The 22,769-nt window shown below is 35.6% G+C and overlaps 1 protein-coding gene across 15 annotated transcripts in view; it reads left to right on the forward strand.

Annotated features, from left to right (window-relative positions):
• CHD9 (chromodomain helicase DNA binding protein 9) overlaps positions 1 to 22,769 on the forward strand; it is a 245,391-nt gene that overhangs the window by 147,028 nt on the left and 75,594 nt on the right. For all 15 annotated transcript variants that reach the window (XM_036833648.1, XM_036833645.1, XM_036833643.1 and 12 more), the window contains 8 exons: positions 1,475 to 1,561; positions 1,791 to 1,928; positions 10,967 to 11,088; positions 14,264 to 14,507; positions 18,419 to 18,595; positions 19,945 to 20,088; positions 20,185 to 20,440; positions 21,541 to 21,751. In XM_036833648.1, coding sequence (XP_036689543.1) covers positions 1,475 to 1,561; positions 1,791 to 1,928; positions 10,967 to 11,088; positions 14,264 to 14,507; positions 18,419 to 18,595; positions 19,945 to 20,088; positions 20,185 to 20,440; positions 21,541 to 21,751 — 1,379 coding nt within the window. The remainder of the gene's footprint in view (positions 1 to 1,474; positions 1,562 to 1,790; positions 1,929 to 10,966; positions 11,089 to 14,263; positions 14,508 to 18,418; positions 18,596 to 19,944; positions 20,089 to 20,184; positions 20,441 to 21,540; positions 21,752 to 22,769) is intronic.

Raw genomic sequence — 22,769 nt, forward strand, 5'->3', positions numbered from 1 at the left:
CACTTCCTCACTCTGATACAGAAGTTTCTAATGAGCTGAAGATTTTAGAAATACTTAACTAATAATCTTCTAATTTTTCATGAAGATTAGGTACATTCATGACTCAGGTACAGGATAAACTGGAGCTGTGCAGATTTTCTTAGAATACCTTATTACCATTCTGGCGCTGGGCAGTGCTCTTTGTTACCAAGTGTGTCCTGTACATGGAGGTGATAGTATTGCTCAGGAAAGGATTAAGATAGTGAGGAGAACTAAAGGCAGAGCCATGGAGTACTATAACATTTAGAGGTTAAACAGAGGAGGAGAAGCAGCAAAGATAGCTGAGATGGGCTTTTGGAAGTAAGACTTTGAGGACTGGGTAGGAATTAGCCAAGCAGACAAGAGAAGGAACAGCAATCTATTCAGAAGAGAGAAAAATGAGTATAAAACCATGAAGGTGTGACAGAACATGGAGTTTGAAAAGCATCTGTTTTTGTACTCTAAAGCATGAAATCTGGGGTACAGCTGTGTCAAGCAGTAGGAGATGAGGCTGGAGGAAAAGGTATGAGCCTTTTTATTCCACAGAAACTGATTTGGACTTGGTTCCCAAACAAGGGAGAGTCATTGAAGGATTTGAAGCAAGGGAGCAATATATGATTTATATTTGAGAAAGAGTACTGTGGGGACAGTGTGAAAATAAATTAAAGGGAGGCAAGACAGTAGTTGGTGACTAGTTAGGAAGTTATTTGTAAAGATCCAAATAAGAAGTGATGAAGCAGTGAGAATGAGGAAGGAGGAACCAATTTGAGTTTCAGATAAAAGTAGGATCTGTGTGAATTGATGAGTTAAGAGATGTGGGAGATTAAAAAAGAGAAGGAATCTAAGATAACTTCTCCATTGCTGGCTTGTGTAACTGGGAGTAGGATGTGAAGTTGGTGCTGTGTTACTGTTAACCCAGTTAGAAAATACAGGAAGAAGTGTAGGTTGAAGAGTAAATGGGTGCAGTCGAGTGTGAGGTAGCTCAGAGAGTTTGCATTTAGTTAGGTAAGGGGGTCTTGAGCACAAGAACCATCAGTAGATAAAGAGTGTTTGATACAAATGAGACAGGAGCCTCCAGGTCGGGTGATTAGTCTTCAACTCTTGGACCTGAGGAAAGTAGTAAAACAAAGGTAAAGGAGAGCCTCTTTCCAAAAGAGGCTCCCTTTCGGAAATTTTTGAAGAACACATCTTCTAGAGTAACTTACTTGTCTGGAGTACCTATTTTTTAGTGCTGTTTAGTTGAGTTTTTTATATATAACATGGTGATTCATAATATAGACAAATATCCTAGCAATCTTTTTGAAATTAAAATGGAAGTATTCCATTTTTTGGAAATTTAATTAAAATCAAACTTATGTGTTTGTTCTATAGTGAATAGCTAGTAAATTTGTCTTTATTTCACTTTCATCTTTCTACTTCTTTATCATATATCAATTAAGTTACTTATTAATTTTAGATGGAAGAAGAACCATTTAACCCAGACTACGTTGAAGTAGACAGAGTATTAGAAGTCTCTTTTTGTGAAGATAAAGATACTGGTGAGGTAAATATTTGGTAGAAATATTTTTTAAGTAAGTAAGAAAAACCTAAAGACTTCCAAATATTAAAGCATTACTTTTTTAAAGTTAATGACCTAAAAACACCATAAAAAGTTTCATAAGTTTTTACCGATGTAGGTTAATATATTTAAACTATTTCTGGGGATTCTCAATTTAAACTATTTCTTACTATTCTTTTTCAAAATGGTAAAATGAAAAAAAATTTTTTTACAGCCTGTTATTTACTACTTAGTAAAGTGGTGCTCATTACCATATGAAGATAGTACTTGGGAACTAAAAGAAGATGTAGATCTTGCAAAAATAGAAGAGTTTGAACAGTTGCAAGCTTCACGGCCTGACACAAGACATTTGGTAAGACCATGCCTTAGCATCATAAAATCTTAGCATTTCTTTATTCAACAGATTTAATGTAATTTTTGGAATTTTAATGTACTCTGGTATGCAATTAATATTGTATTTTAAAAATTACTACATAGTATCTTATGTATGTTAATTTAACTATTCCTCCATTAGTGGATACTCCAGTGTTTTGCTATTATAAACAATGTTACATTGAACACTGAGCCCTCGTAAGATAAATCAGAAGTATAATTGTTTGGTCAGAACACATATGCATTCAAAAGTTTGATAAGTATTTCCTTTTAAATTTCCCTCTGGAAAAGTTGCAAATACTTCTGCCTCATCTTGAGTTTAAAACTTTCCCACTACTTTTTCTCTCGGGTCATTTATAAAAATGTCAAGAATACCAGTTTCAGCTCTAAGCAGAGTTATGAATTCTCTATCAAAGAAAAATCCTTATTATAGCCACCTTTCCCTTGTTTTCTGTAAACCAGTTATTTCTTCATAGCTAAATAGTTCTTCTACTTCCATAGTAGCTTTATTTTTAGAAAAACCTTTTGTATAGAATATTGTTAAAGGCCTACATAGTGGGGCGGAGTCAAAATGGCAGCGTGGGAGGACATGGAGTTTGCGTCTCCCCACAACTAGGGCACCTGCTAGACGCTGGTGGGGGACCTCAACACCCAAGGAGACGGGAGGAACCCCCAAGCGACCGGGTAGGATGTGGGGGATTGTGAGGGGGGAGGAGAAGTGGAGGCCAGACAGGACTGGGACCCCTGAGGGGTGCTGGGAGAGGGGAGGGGTTCCCACGCCTGGAGGGACCCTCGGAGGCTTGGAGGATCAGGGGAGTGCGCCTAGCATTTCCCCTTCCCAGTTGGGCCCCAGGAAGCCTGCTGGGCTCCTGGGCTGGTCTCCGGCCCTCCGAGGCCCCCTCCAGGCTGCGTGGATCCTAGGCGCGTAGGAGGGAGGCAGGGGGAGAAGAGGACAGGTGGACGGGGAGGGGCCCTCCGGGATTGGAGGCTCTGGGGAGGCACGGGGGGCATTTCCCCCAGCCACTTTGGCCCCAAGCCTGCTGGACTCCCAAGGCTGGTCATCCATTCTCCAGGGCCCCCTCCAGCCTCGTGGGTCCTAGGGATGTAGGAGGGAAGGAGGAGGAGAGGCAGCAGGGGGGACCCTCCAGGACCATGGGATCAGGAGAAGTGCCTCGGGTATTTCCCCTGCACTCGGCCACGGTAAGCCTGTTAGGCTTCCTGGTCTGGTCCCCTGCCTTCTGGGGTCCCCCTCTGGCCGTGTGGGTCCTAGGGGCCTGGGTGGGGGAGAAGATGAGAGGCCAACAGGGAGGGCACCATCTGCGATTGGAGGATCAGGGGGAACGCACCTATCATTTCCTCTGCCTACTCGGGCCCAGGGAGACTGCTGGGGTCCCGGATCTGGTCCTCCACCCTCCAAGGCCAGAGGCACTCCTAGGCCCCTCCTGCTGTGGTTGAACCTAAGCCTGATCACCCCCCATGGCCTTTTCCAGCCCTGTGGGTCCTAAGAATAGGCCCCACCCACCACCTAAACCCTGCCCCTGCCTAAGCCCTGCCCCCCACAGCCAAGGCCTTTTCCGGCTTTTTTTTTTCCCCCTGCCACCCTGCACAGCTTACAGGATCTTGGTTCACGAGCTGGGGGTCAGGCCTGAGCTCCTACAGTGGGAGTTCTGAGTCCAAACCACTGGACTAAGAGAGAACCTCAGACCCCAGGGAATATTCACTGGAGTGAGATCTCCCGGAGGTCCTCATCTCGGCATCAAGACCCATCTCTACCCAGCAGCCTATGAACTCCAGTGCTGGAAGCCTCAGGCCAAACAACCAGTAAGATAGGAAACAAACCCACCCATCAAAAAAAAAAAAAAAAGTGAAATGACAAAAATACATGTCACAGATGAAGGAGCAAGGTAAAAACCTACAAGACCAAATAAATGAAGAGGAAATAGGCAACCTACCTGAAAAAGAATTCAGAGTAATGATAGTAAAGATGATCCAGAATCTCAGAAATAGAATGGAGGCACGGATTGAGAAAGTACAAGAAATGTCTAACAAAGATCTAGAAGAACTAAAGAACAAACAAACAGAGATGAACAACACAATAACTGAAATGAAAAATACACTAAAAGGAATGAGTAACAGAATAACTGAGGCAGAAGAACGAATAAGTGAGCTGGAAGACAGAATGGTGGAAATAACTGCCTAGGAACAGAATAAACAAAAAAGAATGAAAAGAATTGAAGACAATCTCAGAGACCTCTGGGACAACAATAAACACACCAACATTCAAATTATAGGGGTCCCAGAAGAAGAAGAGAAGAAGAATGGGTCTGAGAAAATATTTGAAGAGATTATAGTGGAAAACTTCCCTAATATGGGAAAGGAAATAGTCACCCAAGTCCAGGAAGGGCAGAGAGTCCCATACAGGATAAACCCTAAGAGAAACACACCAAGACATATTAATCAAACTAACAAAAATTAAATTCAAAGAAAAAATATTAAAAGCAACAAGGGAAAAGGAAAAAATAACATACAAAGGAATCCCCATAAGGTTATTGGCTGATTTTTCAGCACAAACTGCAGGCCAGAAGGGAGTGGCAGGATATACTTAAAGTGATGAAAGAAAAAAACCTACAACCAAGATTACTCTACCCAGCAAGGATCTCGTTCAGATTCAATGGAGAAATCAAAAGCTTTACAGACAAGCAAAAGCTAAGAGAATTCAGCACCACCAAAGCAGCTCTACAACAAATGCTAAAGGAACTTCTTTAGGCGGGAAATACAAGAGAAGAAAAAGACCCACAAAAACAAACCCAAAACAATTAAGAAAATGGTCATAGGAACATACATATCGATAATAACCTTGAATGTAAATGGATTAAATGCTCCAACCAAAAGAGACAGACTGGCTGAATGGATACAAAAACAAGGCCTGTATGTACGCTGTCTATAAGAGACCCACTTCAGACCTAAGGATACATACAGACTGAAAGTGAAGGGTGGAAAAAGATATTCCATGCAAATGAAAATCAAAAGAAAGCTGGAGTAGCAATACTCATATCAGGTAAAATAGACGCTAAGACTGTTACAAGAGATAAGGAAGGACACTACATAATGATCAAGGGATCAATCAAAGAAGAAGACATAACAATTATAAATATATATGCACCCAACACAGGAGCACCTCAATACATAAGGCAAATGCTAACAACCATAAAAGGGGAGATAGATAGCAATACAATAATAGGGGGACTTTAACCCCCCACTTACACCAATGGACAGATCATCCAAATAGAAAATAAATAAGGAAACACAAGTGTTAAATGACACAGTAGACCAGGTAGATTTAATTGATATTTATAGGGCATTCCACCTGCAAGTGGCAGAATACACTTTCTTCTCAAGTGCACATGGAACATTCTCCAGGATAGATCACATCTTGGGTCACAAATCAAGCCTCAGAAAATTTAAGAAAATTGAAGTCGTATCAAGCATCCTTTCTGACCACAACACTATGAGATTAGAATTCAATTACAGGAAAAAACTGTAAAAAACACAAATACATGGTGGCTAAACAGTGCACCACTAAACAACCAGGAGATCACTGAAGAAATCAAAGAAGAAATTTAAAAATACATGGAAACAAATGACAAGGAAAGCACGACAGCTCTAAATCTATGGGGTGCAGCAAAAGCAGTTCTAACAGGGAATTCATAGCAATTCAATCTCACCTCAAGAAACCAGAAAAATCTCAAACAATCTAACCTTACACCTAAAGCGGCTAGAGAAAGAAGAAAAAAGAAAACCTAAAGTCAGTAGAAGGAAAGAAATCATAAAGATCAGAGCAGAAATAAATGAAATAGAAATGAAGGAAACAATAGCAAAGATCAGTAATACTAGAAGTTGGTTCTTTGAGAAGATAAACAAAATTGATACACCTTTAGCCAGACTCATCAAAAAAAAAAAAAGGGGTAGAGGATGCAAATCAATAAAATTAGAAATGAAGAAGGAGAAATCACAACTGGCACCACAGAAATACAAAGGATTATAAGAAACTATTACAACTATATGGCAATAAAATGGACAACCACGAAGAAATGGACAAATTCTTGGAAAGGTACAATTTTCCAAGACTGAACCAGGAAGAATTAGAAAATATAAACAGACCTATCACAAGTAATGAAATTGAAACTGTGATTAAAAATCTTCCAACAAACAAAAGCCCAGGACTAGATGTCTTCACAGGTGAATTCTATCAAACATTTAGAGAATAGCTAACACTTATCCTTCTCAAACTCTTCCAAAAAATTGCAGAGGGAGGAACACCCCCAAATTCATTCTACAAGGTCACCATCACCCTGATACCAAAACCAGACAAAGATATCACAAAAAAAGAAAATTACAGACCAATATCACTGATGAACATAGATGCAAAAATCCTGAACAAAATACTGGCAAACAGAATCCAACAACACATTAAAAGGATCATACACCATGATCAAGTGGGACTTATCGCAGGAATGCAAGGATTCTTCAATATATGCAAGCAATCAGTGTGATAGACCATATTAACAAATTAAGGAATAAAAACCATATGATCATCTCAATAGATGCAGAAAAAGCTTTTGACAAAATTCAACACCGATTTATGATAATAATTCTCCAGAAAATGGGCATAGAGGGAACCTATCTCAACGTAATAAAGGCCATATATGACAAACCCACAACAAACATGATTATTATTCTCAATGGTGAAAAACTGAAAGCATTTCCACTAAGATCAGGAACAAGACAAGGATGTCCACTCTCACCACTCTTATCCAACATAGTTTTGGAAGTCCTAGTCACAGCAATCAGAGAAGAAAAAGAAAAGGAATCCAAATTTGAAAAGAGGAAGTAAAACTCACTGTTTGCAGATAAAATGATACTATACATTAGAACATCCTAAAGATGCCGCCAGAAAACTACCAGAACTAATCAGTGAATTTGGTAAGGTTGCAGGTTACAAAATTAATGCACAGAAATGTCTTGCATTCCTATACACTAACAATGAAAAAAACAGAGAAATTAAGGAAACAATCCCATTTACCTTCTCAACAAAAAGAATAAAATACCTAGGAATAAACCTACCAAAGGAAGCAAAAGACTTGTACTCAGAAAACAATAAAACACTGATGAAAGAAATCAAACATGACATAAACAGATGGAGAAATATACCATGTTCTTGAATTGGAAGAATCAACATTGTGAACATGACTATATTACCCATAGCAATCTACAGATTCAATGCAATCCCTATCAAACTACCAATGGCATTCTTCACAGAATTAGAACAAAAAAATCTTAAAATTTGTATGGAAACACAAAAGACCCTGAGAAAGAAAAACAGAGCTGGGGAGGAATCAGGCTCCCTGACTTCAAACTATACCACAAATCTACAGTAATCAGACAGTGTGGTACTGGCACAAAAACAGAAATATAGATCAGTGGTACAGGATAGAAAGCCCAGAGGTAAACCCACGCACATATGGTCACCTTATCTTTGACAAAGGAGGCAAAAGTATACAATGGAAAAAAGACAGCTTCTCCAGTAAGTGGTGCTGGGAAAACTGGACAGCTACATGTAAAAGAATGAAATTAGAACACTCTCTAACACAATACACAAAAGTAAACTCAAAATGGATTAAAGACCTAAATGTAAGACTGGACACTATAAAACTCTTAGAGGAAAACATAGGAAAAACACTCTTTGACATAAATCACAGCGAGATCTTTTTTGACCCACCTCTTAGAGTAATGAAAATAAAAACAAAAATAAACAAATGAGACCTAATTAAACTTAAAAGCTTTTGCACAGCAAAGGAAACCATAAATAAGACAAAAAGACAACCCTCAGAATGTGAGAAACTATTTGCAAATGAAGCAGTGGACAAAGGATTAATCTCCAAAATATACAAACAGCTCATGGAGCTCAATATCCAGAAACAAACAACCCAATTAAAAAATGGGCAGAAGACCTAAATAGACATTTCACCAAAGAAGACATACAGATTGCCAGCAAACACATGAAAAGATGCTCAACATCACTAATCATTATAGAGATGCAAATCAAAACCACAATGAGGTATCACCTCACACCAGTCAGAATGGCCATCATCAAAAAAGTCTACAAACAATTAATGCTGGGAAAGGGTGTGGAGAAGAGGGAACCCTTTTGGACTGTTAGTGGGAATGTACATTGATACAGCCACTGTGGAGGTTCCTTAAAAAACTAAAAATAGAACTACCATATGACCCAGCAATCCCAGTACTGGGCATATACCCTGAGAAAACCGTAATTCAAAGACACATGTACCCCAATGTTCATTGCTGCACTATTTACAGTAGCCAGGATATGGAAACAATCTAAATGTCCACGACAGCTGACTAGATAAAGAAGGTGTGGTACATATATACAATGGAATATTACTCAGCCATAAAAAGGAACGAAAGTAGATCATTTGTAGAGATGTGGATGGACCTAGAGCCTGTCATACAGAGTGAAGTAAGCCAGAAAGAGAAAAACAGATATCGTATATTAACACATATATGTGGAATGTAGAAAAATGGTACAGATGAACCTATTTGCAGGGTAGGAATCGAGATGTAGACAGAGAATGGACATGTGGACACAGAGCGGGAGGGGAGGGTGGGACGAATTGGGAGTTTAGGTTTGACATAAATACACTACCATGTGTAGAATAGATGGCTAGTGGGAACCTGCTGTATAGCACAGGAAGCTCAGCTCGGTGCTCTGTGACGACCTAGATGGGTAGGATGGGGGGAGGTGGAGGGAGGTCCAAGAGGGAGGGGATATAGGTATACATATAGCTGATTTCACTTCATTGTACAGCAGAAACTAACACAACATCATAAAGCAATTATACTCCAATAAAAAAAAAAAGGCCTACATAAGTTAAGTACACTGATTTTTTATTGATACATCTGTGTCTCTTCCCTGCTCAAAACAAAAAAACTTGAGTCAGTTATTGATTTTTCTAGTACAAAGACTACAGAATTCTGGAAGGCGATGGCAAGTTGTGATATTTTAATAATTATATATTTTTTTATTGTCATGTGAATCCAGTTTGGGGAGCCAACCAAAAGAAATTCACATCAAAGAGACATACTATGATTTTATTAAATATTTTGGCCAGTCCTCTTTCAAATATAATTTGGTCATAGAAATTTCTTACTTCACTAAAGAGGGAGTTTATGCATGAAAAGACAAGAGCAGATCACTTTCTGATTAGCACCAGAGCTAATGATTAGCTGCCATGTAAAATGTGGAGATGTGATGTAAGAGAAGGAAATGAATGAATTGTTCCATGGAAGAGATCATATTGTTTTTATAACAGTTTTTTTTTTCTGGTTGTCTTCTTATTTTCTGGTCTTCTTAGTTTATCTCCCAATAATACCCACAGTCTATTACCAAGAACATAGCAGCTCACCTCCATTCCTTTTGATTTCTAAGTACCTTTCCTTGAGCCAGGAAACAAAAGTGTTAATAATTCAGGGAGGAGTAGTCTAAAGGATATTATGAAAGGGAAAGATATTCTTTTTGGGGTGGGGACCATGCTTCAGTGGTAACCTGATCTTCAGCCTCATTTTAAGTAAGCTATTTTTTTAGATTAGTGGTTCTCAGTCAGAGGTGCTTATCAGAATTACTTTTGGAACTTTTCAAAAATTAGAGATGCCTAGTTTCTGTATCCTGGCTCCAGAATCAGAATTTCTGAGAGTGGACCCCAGGTGTTATTAAAAACGTGATTTTGAAGCACATGGTGGGAAGAGCCAGTGCCTTAGATATATAATGTAGTCCTTGGTAAAGGGGACTCAGCCAATAAAATTAATCCCCTCAGTTATTGTAAAATCAATTTGACAACAGTGCTGGTTTATCAAAGTCAAATAATGTAGGAGGTAAGTGATTTTTTTTGCCAGTCTGTTATTAAATAAAACAACATATAAAACATGTAAAGTATCTTTGATCAAATGAAATTTGTTCCTGGCCCAAACTAAGGAAACAGTGATTGGATTGCTGAAAAGAAAATTATGGAGAATATTAATTAATGTGGAAATTATTTTAAACAATAATTAAAGCAATATTATATGTTAATTATTTTAAAGTTCATTGGCTACCATTTAAGAAATATTTTTTTTAGTAAACCCTAAATTTTTCATATTTGGATGCCATTATAAGATAGTATTTTTAAAATTTATTTATAATTGTTTCTACAATATAGAATACAGTTTTCTGTATATTGATCTTATATCATGCAATGTTAGTAAAATCACTTCTTAGTTTATCTTTTTTCTAGATTCCACAGGATTTTCCATGTAGACAAATCATGTCTTCTGTAAATTAAGAAAGTTTTACTTCTTCCTTTCCAACCTTAATGACTTTTATTTCTTGTTCTTGCTTGATTGCTCCTGTTAGAACCTGTAGTACAATGTTGAATAGAAGTGATGACAGTGGACATCCTTGCCTTTTTCTGATCTTAGGGAGAAAGCATTCAGTTTTTCCGTTTTCTGCATCTGCTGAGATTATCCTATTTTTGTTTTTTAGTCTGTTGATCAACATTGATTAATTTTCAAAGTTAATCCACCTTCCATACCTGGGAAAAACCCCATTTGGTCATGCTTTATTACCCTTTTTGTATATTGTTAGATTCCATCTGCTAAAATTTTGTTAGGAATTTTTCATCTCTGTTCATGTGGGGTATTGGTCTCTAGTTTTCCTGTAATGTCTTTGTCTGATTTTGGTATCAGAGTTTCATAGAATGAGTTGGGACATATGCTGTCCTCTTCAGTTTTCTGGAAGAGTTCGTGTAGAACTTATTTGGTCTTCAGATGTTTGTAAAATTTCATCATAATGTCATATAATGTTATTCTATGATTATTTTAAAAGCAATGCTTTTACCATGTATGAGATGTAGGGAAGATCAAAAAATCTAAAATACATCATTCATTCTTTGTTTTTCCACAAAGGACCGTCCTCCTTCTAATATTTGGAAAAAAATAGATCAATCCAGGGATTATAAAAATGGCAATCAACTCAGGGAATATCAACTGGAAGGACTCAACTGGCTCTTATTCAACTGGTACAATAGGTATGTAGTATGTATTAATAGAAAACAAATTTAATGTGTGGTTTTTTTATGTGTTCCAAAATACATTAAGTAAAATTGATACTGATGTTGCTACATTATTACTGTCATGAAGTCTTCATTATTGAAAATGAAGTTGTGGTTAGCTCAAGAAGATATGTACATTATAATTTAGGATTTTGACTACAGTTGCTTCCGTTTAATGTATACCAATGAGAATAGAAGAAAGTTGATATGTTAATTCATAATTAAATTTGAAATACCTTCATTAATATCATCAAACATCAGCTATGTTACAGAATGTTTTTCAACTTAACACTACTGTCTGCCAATAGTTGAATCTAGTTAGTAAGGTGTCAGCAGTTCCATCTATAAGAATTACATAGGTCTGTAATGTATGTCTTCAAGGAAGCAGATTGTCAGCAATTGATAAGGAATAGAATACTAAATATAAGAACGTAGTAATGAATTACCCCCATTTATTATTAATTTTCCAAGTTGTTCAAAATGCTTTTCAGAATATTATCTCACCTTTTTTTTAGTGAGATGGAAAATTAATTGCAAAAGAAGTAAAAAATGGTATCTTGATTGAGAAAGAAGTCTGATAGTATATATAAAAGAGCAAATGAAGGTACTATTAATAATAATAGCACAAAATTTTATGACGTATTCAAAATCATTTTTCTGTGTTTTTACTTGTCACATGATTCTTCTGTTTCACTAAGTAATGGTGAGTCATGAAACTCAGTCAGATGGACTTAGGAGGAACCTGTTATTCCACACAGTGCTCTTTCCCCTGGTTTATATTTTCTAAATGTTAATCATTTTTCCCAAGAGAATCTTCCTGCTAAAATAGTTAACAAAATTTTATTTTAATTGTCTTCTCTTATCAATATCCTTTCCCAGTTACTTGTTTTAAACTTGCACCACTTTCCTCAAGCACTTTATCACAACCCTATCCCCTTCACTCTCTATATATGACTGCTTCATAGAGAAGCCTAGGGCCAGTAGGTGAATTCATTCAGATTCTTGCCTGCCCTCACACCCAAGCCTACAAATGTATCTCCATCCTTAGCCATTCTTACCTCTGTCCTCATATCAGAAGTTAAAAGGTGCCTCCCCAGAACCAAGACTAATGCTACCACCTCAGCTCTTGACAGGCATCTCATCCAATCTTTTCAGAACCTCACTTCAATCACTTATTATCCTTCTCTGTTATATCTTCAAACTATCTCTTAAGACTGGTGCCATCCCTTCAGTCTGTGAACAAATTTGGGTTTAACTTATATATAAAAGTAAGGAAAGGAAAGGGTAAACCTTCTCTTGGCTCTATTTTTCCTTCTAGCTACATTGATCCCTCTTTGTAACTTCCTAGGCAAAGGTCTAGGAAGTGTAGCCTGCATGAACTCTTCCCATTTTCTCATCTCCAATTCTCCTTAAACCTGTCGTTTGACTTTTGATTCTGTATCATCTCTGAAACTCTTAATTTTCCAATCCAGAAGATATTTTTTAGCCCTAATTTGCTGTCTCTGCTGTGTTAGATAGTAGTTTCTAGTCCTTCCTTTTTTTAACCTTTCCCCTATTCTCGCTCCCAACAGCTTCCACAGTGTGACTCTCCTAGCTCTCCAGTACCTCTGTAACTATTCCTTCCAATAGTCTTTGCTGGTTCTTCTTCCTTGCTTACCCTTTCAGTGTTGTTGGTTTTTTTCTTTCCCAAGGTTCTGTTTTTTACTTTCTTCTCATATTACATGTTTGTTCTCCCTAAGCCAAACTCTACTCCCCCGTGTCTTCACTTATCAATAACATCTCTAACTAAGGCCTTGAACTCCAAGCCCATATTTGTTTACTTCTGGCTACCTTAATGTCTATCTCAATGATTCTTTAAACCCAGCATATTCAAACTTAACCTTATTATTTCCTGTTTCTTCCATATCAAACTTATTCTTCAAATATTTTACATCTTGGTTAATAATAACACAACTTATTTAGTCACCCAAACTGAAATCTGACTGTCATCCTACACTCCATATATCTGATTGGTCACTAAGTCCAAATCATTCTAACATGTAATTAACTTTGTGATCAGTTTTCTCCTCTTGATCCCTCCTACCTTAGTCCAAATATCCACCCATTCTTTCCTGCATTATTGCGGTACTTTCCCAATTACTGTCCAAATTTCAAGTCACTTCACCTTCTGATATTCACAGTGGCACCAGAGTAAACTTCAAGTACAAACCTAATCTCATCAGGTTTCTTTAAAAATGTTCACTGACTCTCATTCATAATATTGTAGAATGATTTCTAACCTTTATTTGTGACCCCTGCTTATGTTAGTAAGATCCCTTCCCTTTACCATTCCCTCAAAACCATATTAAATAACTTGTGGCCTCCCAGTTGATCATGTTCTTTACACTTATGCTCCTTTGCTCTGCCCTCTGGCAAAATGCTCCTCATTACTGTCCTCCTTTCTGAAGGCAGTCTTATCTTCTCTCATCTCTTCTAGCCAGGGTTAGATGCTTACTGCTCTGAGGTTCCATAATAAACACTGATAATTCTTAACTGGCCATACATCATAATCATCTGTGCAACTTATTTTAAAAATTACAGTTGCTTTTATCCTACTCCATGCACATTGAATCAGAATGTAAAGGAGAAGGCCATGGTTATCTATTTCTTAGGCTGTTCCAGTGTATAGCCAGAGTCGAAAACCAGTTCTTTGTGCTTCTGTGATAGCACATTGCGTGACTATTTATTTATTTATTCATATGTCTGCTTTTCTAATAGATACAAGCCCCTGGAAGGCAGAGAGCGTGTTCTATTTCTTTTGTATCCCATCTTCTCTTACTTTCCGTGAGATACAGAAAGCATTTAATAAATGTTTCCTGAATAAATAACATATTTAGTTTACCTTGCTCTTGCCATTTCGTTCTTTTAAAAAATCAGGTATCTAACAGGTGGTATCTTTATTTTGGAGCTACAAAAATCTGTAGTTGTCCCTTTGCAATATTATAATAAAATTATAATCTTTAGCCAAATCTGCACTTCAGCAACTTCTACGTTTTAAATACAAGTATTTTAACTTGATCACTGGTTATTTTTTTTAATATTTATCTTTTAAAACATTGTAGTATACAGAAAACCCCAAAATCTACATGGGTAATATATTTGTTTATTTCAGACGAAACTGCATTTTAGCAGATGAAATGGGTCTTGGCAAAACCATTCAATCAATTACATTCCTCTACGAAATCCTTCTGACTGGTATAAGAGGACCTTTCCTGATTATTGCTCCACTTTCTACTATTGCAAACTGGGAGAGAGAATTTCGTACGTGGACTGATATTAATGTTGTGGTTTATCATGGGAGCCTGATTAGCAGACAAATGATACAGCAATATGAGATGTACTTCAGGGACTCACAGGTGTGTTATTGGTGATTTTTTTTGGTGTTTGAAAGGTCAGGTTTGCAAAAGATAAGCATTACATATTAATTACTTTCAAATTTATGATAGATTTTAATTGCCTACTTAAATCTTAATCTGATCTCTTTATTCATCATATTTATTTTACAATAAATTTTAGTAGCTGAAGAGAAAAATGACAGAAGTAGCCAAGTTCACGCTCTAGTTCACTGGAAGGAAGTATGCTGATTTATACAAATGTACAAATTTGATTGTATACTTAATTTTTCAACTAGAATAATTGTTTTACTAATTGTTTTCAACTACACATTAAATTTATTTTAAAAATAATGTGTCTCTTTGATCATCCTCCAGTTTTTTCCCTCCATTTTAAAATTTACATCTTCAGTGACCACCATGGGTTTGAATGCCCTTTGAGGTGAAACCATAGGTTCTCTTGTGTGTTCAATGAATTTTGATTTTAGACAGTTTTTTAAAATTTGGTTTGTTTTGTATATTGGTACAAGCATATGTCTGTATCTTTCTCCCCTTTAGATTGGTTATTTCATTACTCTATTGCTTTGATGGTTTTCTTCCCTATATCCTAGGGGCACATTTTCCATTTTACTTTGGCCACTTACTCTTTAGGAAGGAATACCTATTTTTCTGCTAAATACACAGATCATAAAATTGAGATGACATTATAAGAAAGAATTCCCTAGCAGAAGGTTAAGACTAGAAAACATGAAGTTCCGAGTTGCAGTTTTGAGTGGTAGTTTGACTCTTCTTAGGTAAACCTTTTATTAAGAAATAAGAAACAAAATTAATTAGAACAACTCACACAAAATTGTACTTTTTCATTGGAAAAGGTTATGGCACTCTGCCTCAATATAGCACCTTAATATTTTATTTTCTTGCACTGATTCTTCTGTTTTATAAGGACCATTATAACATATGGCCAGGTCATGGGATGTGATATAGGTTAAGGTAAGGTAAAGTGCATAGCCTTCTACTTTTGCCTCCCAATTACAACTGATTTTCTACTTATTTGAGGCTGAATATCAATAAAATTGATTGATTTTTTCCTTTAACCTCCTTTCCCTTCTACTTCTATGGTTGAAATAATTAGATTTCTATGAAATTAAGTATGTCTGCAATCAGTTGTACTGAAAATTATTACCCTTGCACCTTTGGAGCCTATGACATCTTAGTTAAGTTATAGTTTCATTTCCTTCCATAGTGTTTTATTATTCTTAATTGTACATTTATAGAATTTTAGAGCTCTATGATATCATTAAAATCATTTAGTTTGATCTCATTTTTTAAAGGTACATTAAAATATTGGAAGCTTAAAGATTTTTAACAAGGTTACAGTTTTAATATATGTCTTGTATGAGTTTGGTATAAATGTGATAGCCAGAAGCTGAAAGATTCTTGATGTGTTGTAAACTGAATAGTATATTAAATTATATTTTTATGGTAAATGTTATACATTCTAGAAGAATATTATGTGAAGGGTTTAAAATTTCAAGAGATAAAGATGTCTTGTAATGAGCTAAATAGCTCTATACTTCAAATATAGAAATAATTTTCAGAGTTAATTCTTTCAAATATATTTTAATATAAATTAAATGAACATTTAACTTCTGCTTTTTCCAAGTTATTAATAAATAAGCTTGAAATCACATAAGTAGTAAAATTATGTTGTAATTTTCTCAATTGCCTTGGAAAAAGTAACAGAGATACTAACACTAATATCCACAGGAATTTATTGAGTATTTACCATGTGCCAGGCATTGTGCTAAACAGTTTGCATGTAGTATTTCACTTAATCTTTGTAATATCAAAGATTAATATCAAAGATTAATTTATCACCTTGTAAATAGGTGATAATATCATCCTCATTTACAAATGAGGAAACCAAGGTAAAAAGAAGTGATGTAGTTTCCCCTAAAATCACAGAGCATAACTGGGATTAATAAACCCAAGTCAATTAGACTCAAGAGCCCCTGTTCTTAAACACTGCAATATTACTCTTAACTGAATGCATCATATCCCAGGTTTTTAGAGCTGTGTAAATACCATAGACTTATACTTTATAACTATCAATATTTTAATAATATTCTACTGGAGCTGTTGTTCAGCTTAATGGCCAGCATATGCAATCAATATGAATTATTCTAAAATTAGTGTAATTAAGTTGATAGGAATTAAAATCTAAACCAGATCGCATGATCCTTCTTAACCATTCATTTCTCCTAATCCCTAATAGTTTATAATTTTCAGTTGCATTTAAACATTCTCTTCACTTGGATTCCAGTACTTTATACTGTCCTATGTCACCACCTATTCCTTCTGAAGCCCTCTTTAACCAATTCCTTCTTGTCTTCCCATATCTAATCTTGGGGGTGAACCCAGGGCTCAGTCTTCAGACTTTTTATATCCATACTCATTCCATCAGAGATTTCATTCAGTCACACAACTTAATTACTGTCTGTACTGCTGGAAACTCCTAAATCTATATCACCAACTCTGACTTCTTTCCTAAATTCCAGAGTCATATGCAAATGCCTACTCAATTACTCCACTTGAATATCTAATAGACATCTCAAACATAACATGTCCAAAACCAGAATCCTGCATTTCCTCATTGTAGTAAATGGCAACACCAACTTCTAGTTGAGCGAAAAAGTTTAGTCAAACTTGAATCCTCTCTTTATCTCACTCCACTCCTATCCATTAGTAAATCCTGTTGGTTCTACCTTCCAATTAAATCCGGAACTGAGAACTTCTCATGACCTCCATTGAAGATCTCTTGCTTGGATTACTACAGCAGCCTCTTAACTGGTTTCTATGATCCTGTCCTTGGCCTTTGTCAGACTGTTTTTACCAGAACAGCCAAGGGATTCTTTTTAAATATATGTCAAATCATGACACTTCTTGTCTCAAAACCCTCCTATAGCTTCTTGCTCACAGTAAGAGCCAGAGTCCTTACCACAGCTTTTAAGGCCGTATATAGCCTCATCCCCTCCATTCTCACTGGATTTCAATCACTCTGGGTTTCTTGCTATTATTTGAATACTGCCAAAGATACTCCCACATTACAGCGTTCACACTCTCTATTTCTACCAAGAATTCTTTCTCGTACAGATCTCTAGATACTAACACGGCTTCCTCCCTCATCTTCAGGACTTTGCTCAAATGTCACTTAATGATGGCCTCCCAGCCACTCTAAATAAAATGGGAATGGTCACCTCCAACCCCATACTTCCTACTCCCCATCCCTGTTTTATTTTAGTCTATGACTTCTATTACTTTCTTAGTTTTTTGTTTTTTGTTTTTTTTTTAATTTTTGGTGGGTTTTTTGGTTTGTTTTTCTTAATGGCTATGTCCTATATTTGAGTCATCGGAATGTAAGTTCCACTTGGATAATTATTTTTGTCTGTCTTGTTTACTACTATATTTCCAACAACTAGAACAGAGACACTCAATAAATACTTGCTGAATAAATGACATGAGTGGCCAATTTTTGTATTAACTACTTATCTACCATTATATGTGTGGAGTCATGGGTATAAGTAACACTCATTAATACTGAAATTTCATTGGCTAGATTTTATAATATCCATTTCTTTTTTGACTTAACATTGTTATTACAACTCTTAAAAATTATAAAATGTTTTACCAAGGAATACTTATTTGGATATAATTATTAATTGTATAATTTTTAACAACATTCTTGAAGACAGCAATCTGAAACAGTTTTAATGCTAAAGTTCCTCATTTTAAGGGGGTGTCTGCATACATAAAAATTTCAGTGGAAAATGTTTTATAGCAGATGTCATTAAATGATTTTTATGCTGCTTGACAGGAATTAAAAATTATGATCAAGACATTCTAGCAAATTATTGTATTTGGTAATAAATTTCTAGGGGCGAATCATTCGAGGAGCTTACAGATTCCAAGCCATCATCACCACTTTTGAAATGATTCTTGGAGGCTGTGGAGAGCTTAATGCAATTGAATGGCGATGTGTGATTATTGATGAAGCACATAGGTTAAAAAATAAAAATTGTAAACTTCTAGAAGGTCTGAAACTCATGAATCTGGTAAGTAACTTAATGTCATTTTTATGACTGACTTCTGTTTCTTAGCTACATAGTAAAAAGAGCTAATGCCAAAAACTTATTCCTTTTTTTATTTTAAAATACAGATTTCTGATTTCTATCTGTGATAATTAAGATTATTTTGCTTTAATTAATTAGTAAGGGGGAAAGAATCTCATCTGTTTTCTAAGACTTAAATTGTTTAGTTCTTTCCTCCAAAAAGCTTTAGTAATTAACTGCTGGAATTAGAGAGAGAGAAACCTCTGTAGAGTGTCCTATTGAAAGAAATAAAACTACAAGTTTTAAGGCATAAATTCCTCAATAAAAAGCCCTTTCACCAAAGTTATATTATGCAGATCATTTATGATAGAGGGATAAAGTTTCTACACAATTCTACATACTTAGCATATATTTATTATAATGGATTTTTGAAAGTCATTAGTGTGTTTGCTTTAAAATCAAAGTATTTTGTGTTTTTTAACATTTTGATTTAATTAACATCACATAATTAGTACATGAGCACTTGAACAAATGACCCAAAGATATAGAACTACATACAGTAAAACACTAAAGTGCTCCTTCTTACTCTTCATCCACGCCCACCCCTTCTCTTCCCCTCCTTACTCCAATATTTGCAGATTGGTATATATCAGCCTAGACTGTTTCCTAACATTAAATACTTATGCAGACACACAGATGCATATACAAATATTTACGTTAGGAATTTAGAGGTATTGTCAAATCAAATTTCAAATACTTTGTACTATTATCATTAAAAATATTTTATTTTTATTTCCTTTTGTTACTATTTTGTTTAATTTGTAATGCAATTCTAGTTTGGAAGTATATTCCAATCAGCCGTTCACATTGTTGGTTTGTAGTTTTAATGATTTAAGAATTTGTTCTTGTGTAAAAAGTCAAGTGATGATCTGCCAAATTATAAAGAATGAGCACTGTTCTGTATACAAATTACCATTGAGTAATGGTTGCGTAACCCCCAAAATGCCCTCTTTGTTCTTTAAAATGTCTGTTTCCTTGAAAAAAAACCTAAAATATGCTTCTTAATTATTTAGAATTTTTCTTTTAAAAGCAATAGGTAAGAATAGCAGACAAAGTAAACTATTATGAGAATGATATAGAGTTTTTAAAAAGTGATTGAGAAAGTAAATTAATGATGTATGGGTAGAGATGTATTGGGTTGACTCTTGAAAATTATGGCGAGAAAAATATTTGCTTTTCAAACACTGAAACATTTGATAACCTATGTCAGCTTTCATATAATTTTAGTACTATGGTGTTTGACATGAACACTATAGTACATGTTATTGACATGTTATTCTTGCTTTATATAGGAGCACAAGGTGCTTTTGACTGGCACACCTCTCCAAAATACAGTTGAAGAACTATTCAGTCTTCTTCACTTTCTGGAACCCTTAAGGTTTCCTTCTGAATCAACGTTCATGCAAGAATTTGGGGATCTGAAAACAGAGGAACAGGTATCCTGTTGGTCTTTGTAAATAAGCACATCAGATCTCTTCTCATTGTAATTATGTATATGTATGCTACATATATTTTCATCATTTTTTATGCAGGTGCAGAAACTTCAGGCTATCTTGAAACCAATGATGTTGAGGCGATTGAAAGAAGACGTGGAAAAGAAGTTGGCACCTAAGGAAGAAACCATCATTGAAGTGGAACTTACTAACATTCAGAAGAAATACTACCGGGCTATTCTGGAGAAGAACTTTTCGTTTTTATCCAAAGGAGCAGGACAGACTAATGTACCCAACTTGGTCAATACCATGATGGAGCTCAGGAAGTGCTGTAATCACCCATATCTTATCAAAGGTAGCTTAAAAGGATTGCAAACAAATCCTCTTCTTTCAACAAATACTCATGAAAAAATAACACACCACCACTACAGCTGTAGTGGCTGTTATAAGGAGAGGCAGTGATCCTGTAACTCTCCACCCTGGTGTTCTGAGGGATTACAAGTGTTCCAGAGTCAGGGGCAGTGTGAGCTACTTCATTACAGTGTCCCATGTTAGCATCACCAGATTACAAAAGCAGGAGTTGTGTTCAGTCTAGAGTGGACTGTAATTCCTCCTCCAGTTTAATCCTCCTTATGGACAAAGACAGCAAAGCCTGTCTTTGAACCTCCGAATTTACATTTTTCTTCCTGGTTTCTGTTCAGTCTGGATACCCTAGTTATTGTCGCTCAATTTTTATGTTCTAGTAACATTACTTTTTAAGATCTTGTCAGCCTCTCTACTAACGGTCTCTCTGTACAACATTTGGGTATTTTCACTTATTCCTGGGAATATACTCTTAACTTTATCCAAGACAAGCCATTTCTTAGACCAGTAACTAATTCCCTTGCAATCCTGGTACTCTTATGGCTAGACAGGCTGAAGGAAAGCAGAGAGCCTCTAATGCTAATCTAGACTCTGGAAGAAGTATGGTCAAAGACCTGTAACTTGACTTCCCTTTTAATTTTTCTTGTTTGTTTGTTTTGATGGCAAGTAAGATGCCCATCCAGATTAAGTATAATCACCTTTCAGTCCTGATCACTGTTATATTGGTGTTTAAATACTAGATGTTTATCTAAAAATACGTGTTTACTCACCTAAGTTAGAACCACATTTTCATTAATACTTTTCCTAATAGCATTCATTAAACATTTAGCAAACATAAAATTTATATAAGACATTATGCCCATTGTCTTGGGAGATTAAAAAATGCTTGAGACACTGTCCATATCCTCAGTTACAGGCTGGTGTTGGTGGGGATTTAGCCACAAACATAAATAATTCTAATAAAAGCAGTGTACCTACCATTAGAAAATTTTAATGTTACAGAAGCACAGAGGAGCACTATTTTAAAAAGAAAGTAGTTGGGAGTCATCTGCATTTGTGCACTGATGCTATCTTCTTATATTTCTTTGACAGGTGCTGAGGAGAAAATACTTGGAGAATTTAGAGATACATATAATCCAGCTGCTTCTGATTTTCATCTTCAAGCAATGATCCAGTCTGCTGGTAAATTGGTCCTTATTGATAAATTGCTTCCTAAAATGAAAGCAGGAGGTCATAAAGTGCTCATCTTCTCTCAGATGGTACGCTGCCTTGATATCCTGGAGGACTATCTTATACATAAAAGGTAAGGCATATAATTCACCACTGAACTATACTATAAATTATGCTAAGTATATGTTGTTAAGTTTTTTGCAGCACTGTACTGTAACCCAACTTTATTCACATCTTCCTCTTTATCTAGGTAAGAATCCATTTAAATCTCTGCATAAAGATTGTTTAAGATTATGTGTCAGGTGTTTTCCTAACCTATATATGTTGCAATAGTAGACAGGGCTAAGGAGACTGATTAAGAAAATTTTGCAAATTGACAGGTTGTTGACCTACAAATGGGTTTACTAGTGTACATTTTATTTGATTTGTTAACCTTGTAGCAACATTTTAAATCGATTTGTAACTATCTTCAAAATTAAAATGATTCAAGATCCTTTTCAGATCTTTTTCATTGTTAAAATTAGAACCTGAACTTGCTGCACTTTGACTTATTGTACACTATATAATACTTGCTCATGTTTTAATTTTTTCTGATGTGTTTAATGTAGGTGTTTTGTTTTGGTTTGGTTTTTTGGTGTGTGACAGTAAGATAGTCTTAAATAATGTCTAATCGGTATTTGGATAAATAGGATATTTATCATGGGATATTTATCAGAGCACTTTGTGGGCCAATTAGAAATCAACACATTAATACAAAAGAGAATCTGAAGATTCAGCTGTAATTGTTTACTATATTTTGATCCTTATTAATAAGTAAAGATCTGCCTATACTACTTAATATTATCAGAGATTTTGTAGTTCATTTTTATTTTTCATTTTGTTTTTAGTTCCACTTTTAGTGTCAGTGTTCCTTTCATTTAGTCTTATTCCAAAATGTGTATTATTCTCAGTTTTATACCACGTAAGTAGAAGGAGATTAAATTGCAGTATTCCTAAAATTGCCATTCTTGCATTTTCTTGATGTCTTTACACGAAGAACTTTGTAAGCTAAAGATAAATTTGACTTATGATGAATTTCATGGAAAACCTCAGATTTCTTTAATGTCAAAAGTAACATTATTAGAAGTCACACCCCCGTTTCACAGGTACTA

The sequence above is a fragment of the Balaenoptera musculus genome, chromosome 19, assembly GCF_009873245.2.
Source record: "Balaenoptera musculus isolate JJ_BM4_2016_0621 chromosome 19, mBalMus1.pri.v3, whole genome shotgun sequence".
NCBI classification, from domain to species: Eukaryota; Metazoa; Chordata; class Mammalia; order Artiodactyla; family Balaenopteridae; genus Balaenoptera; species Balaenoptera musculus.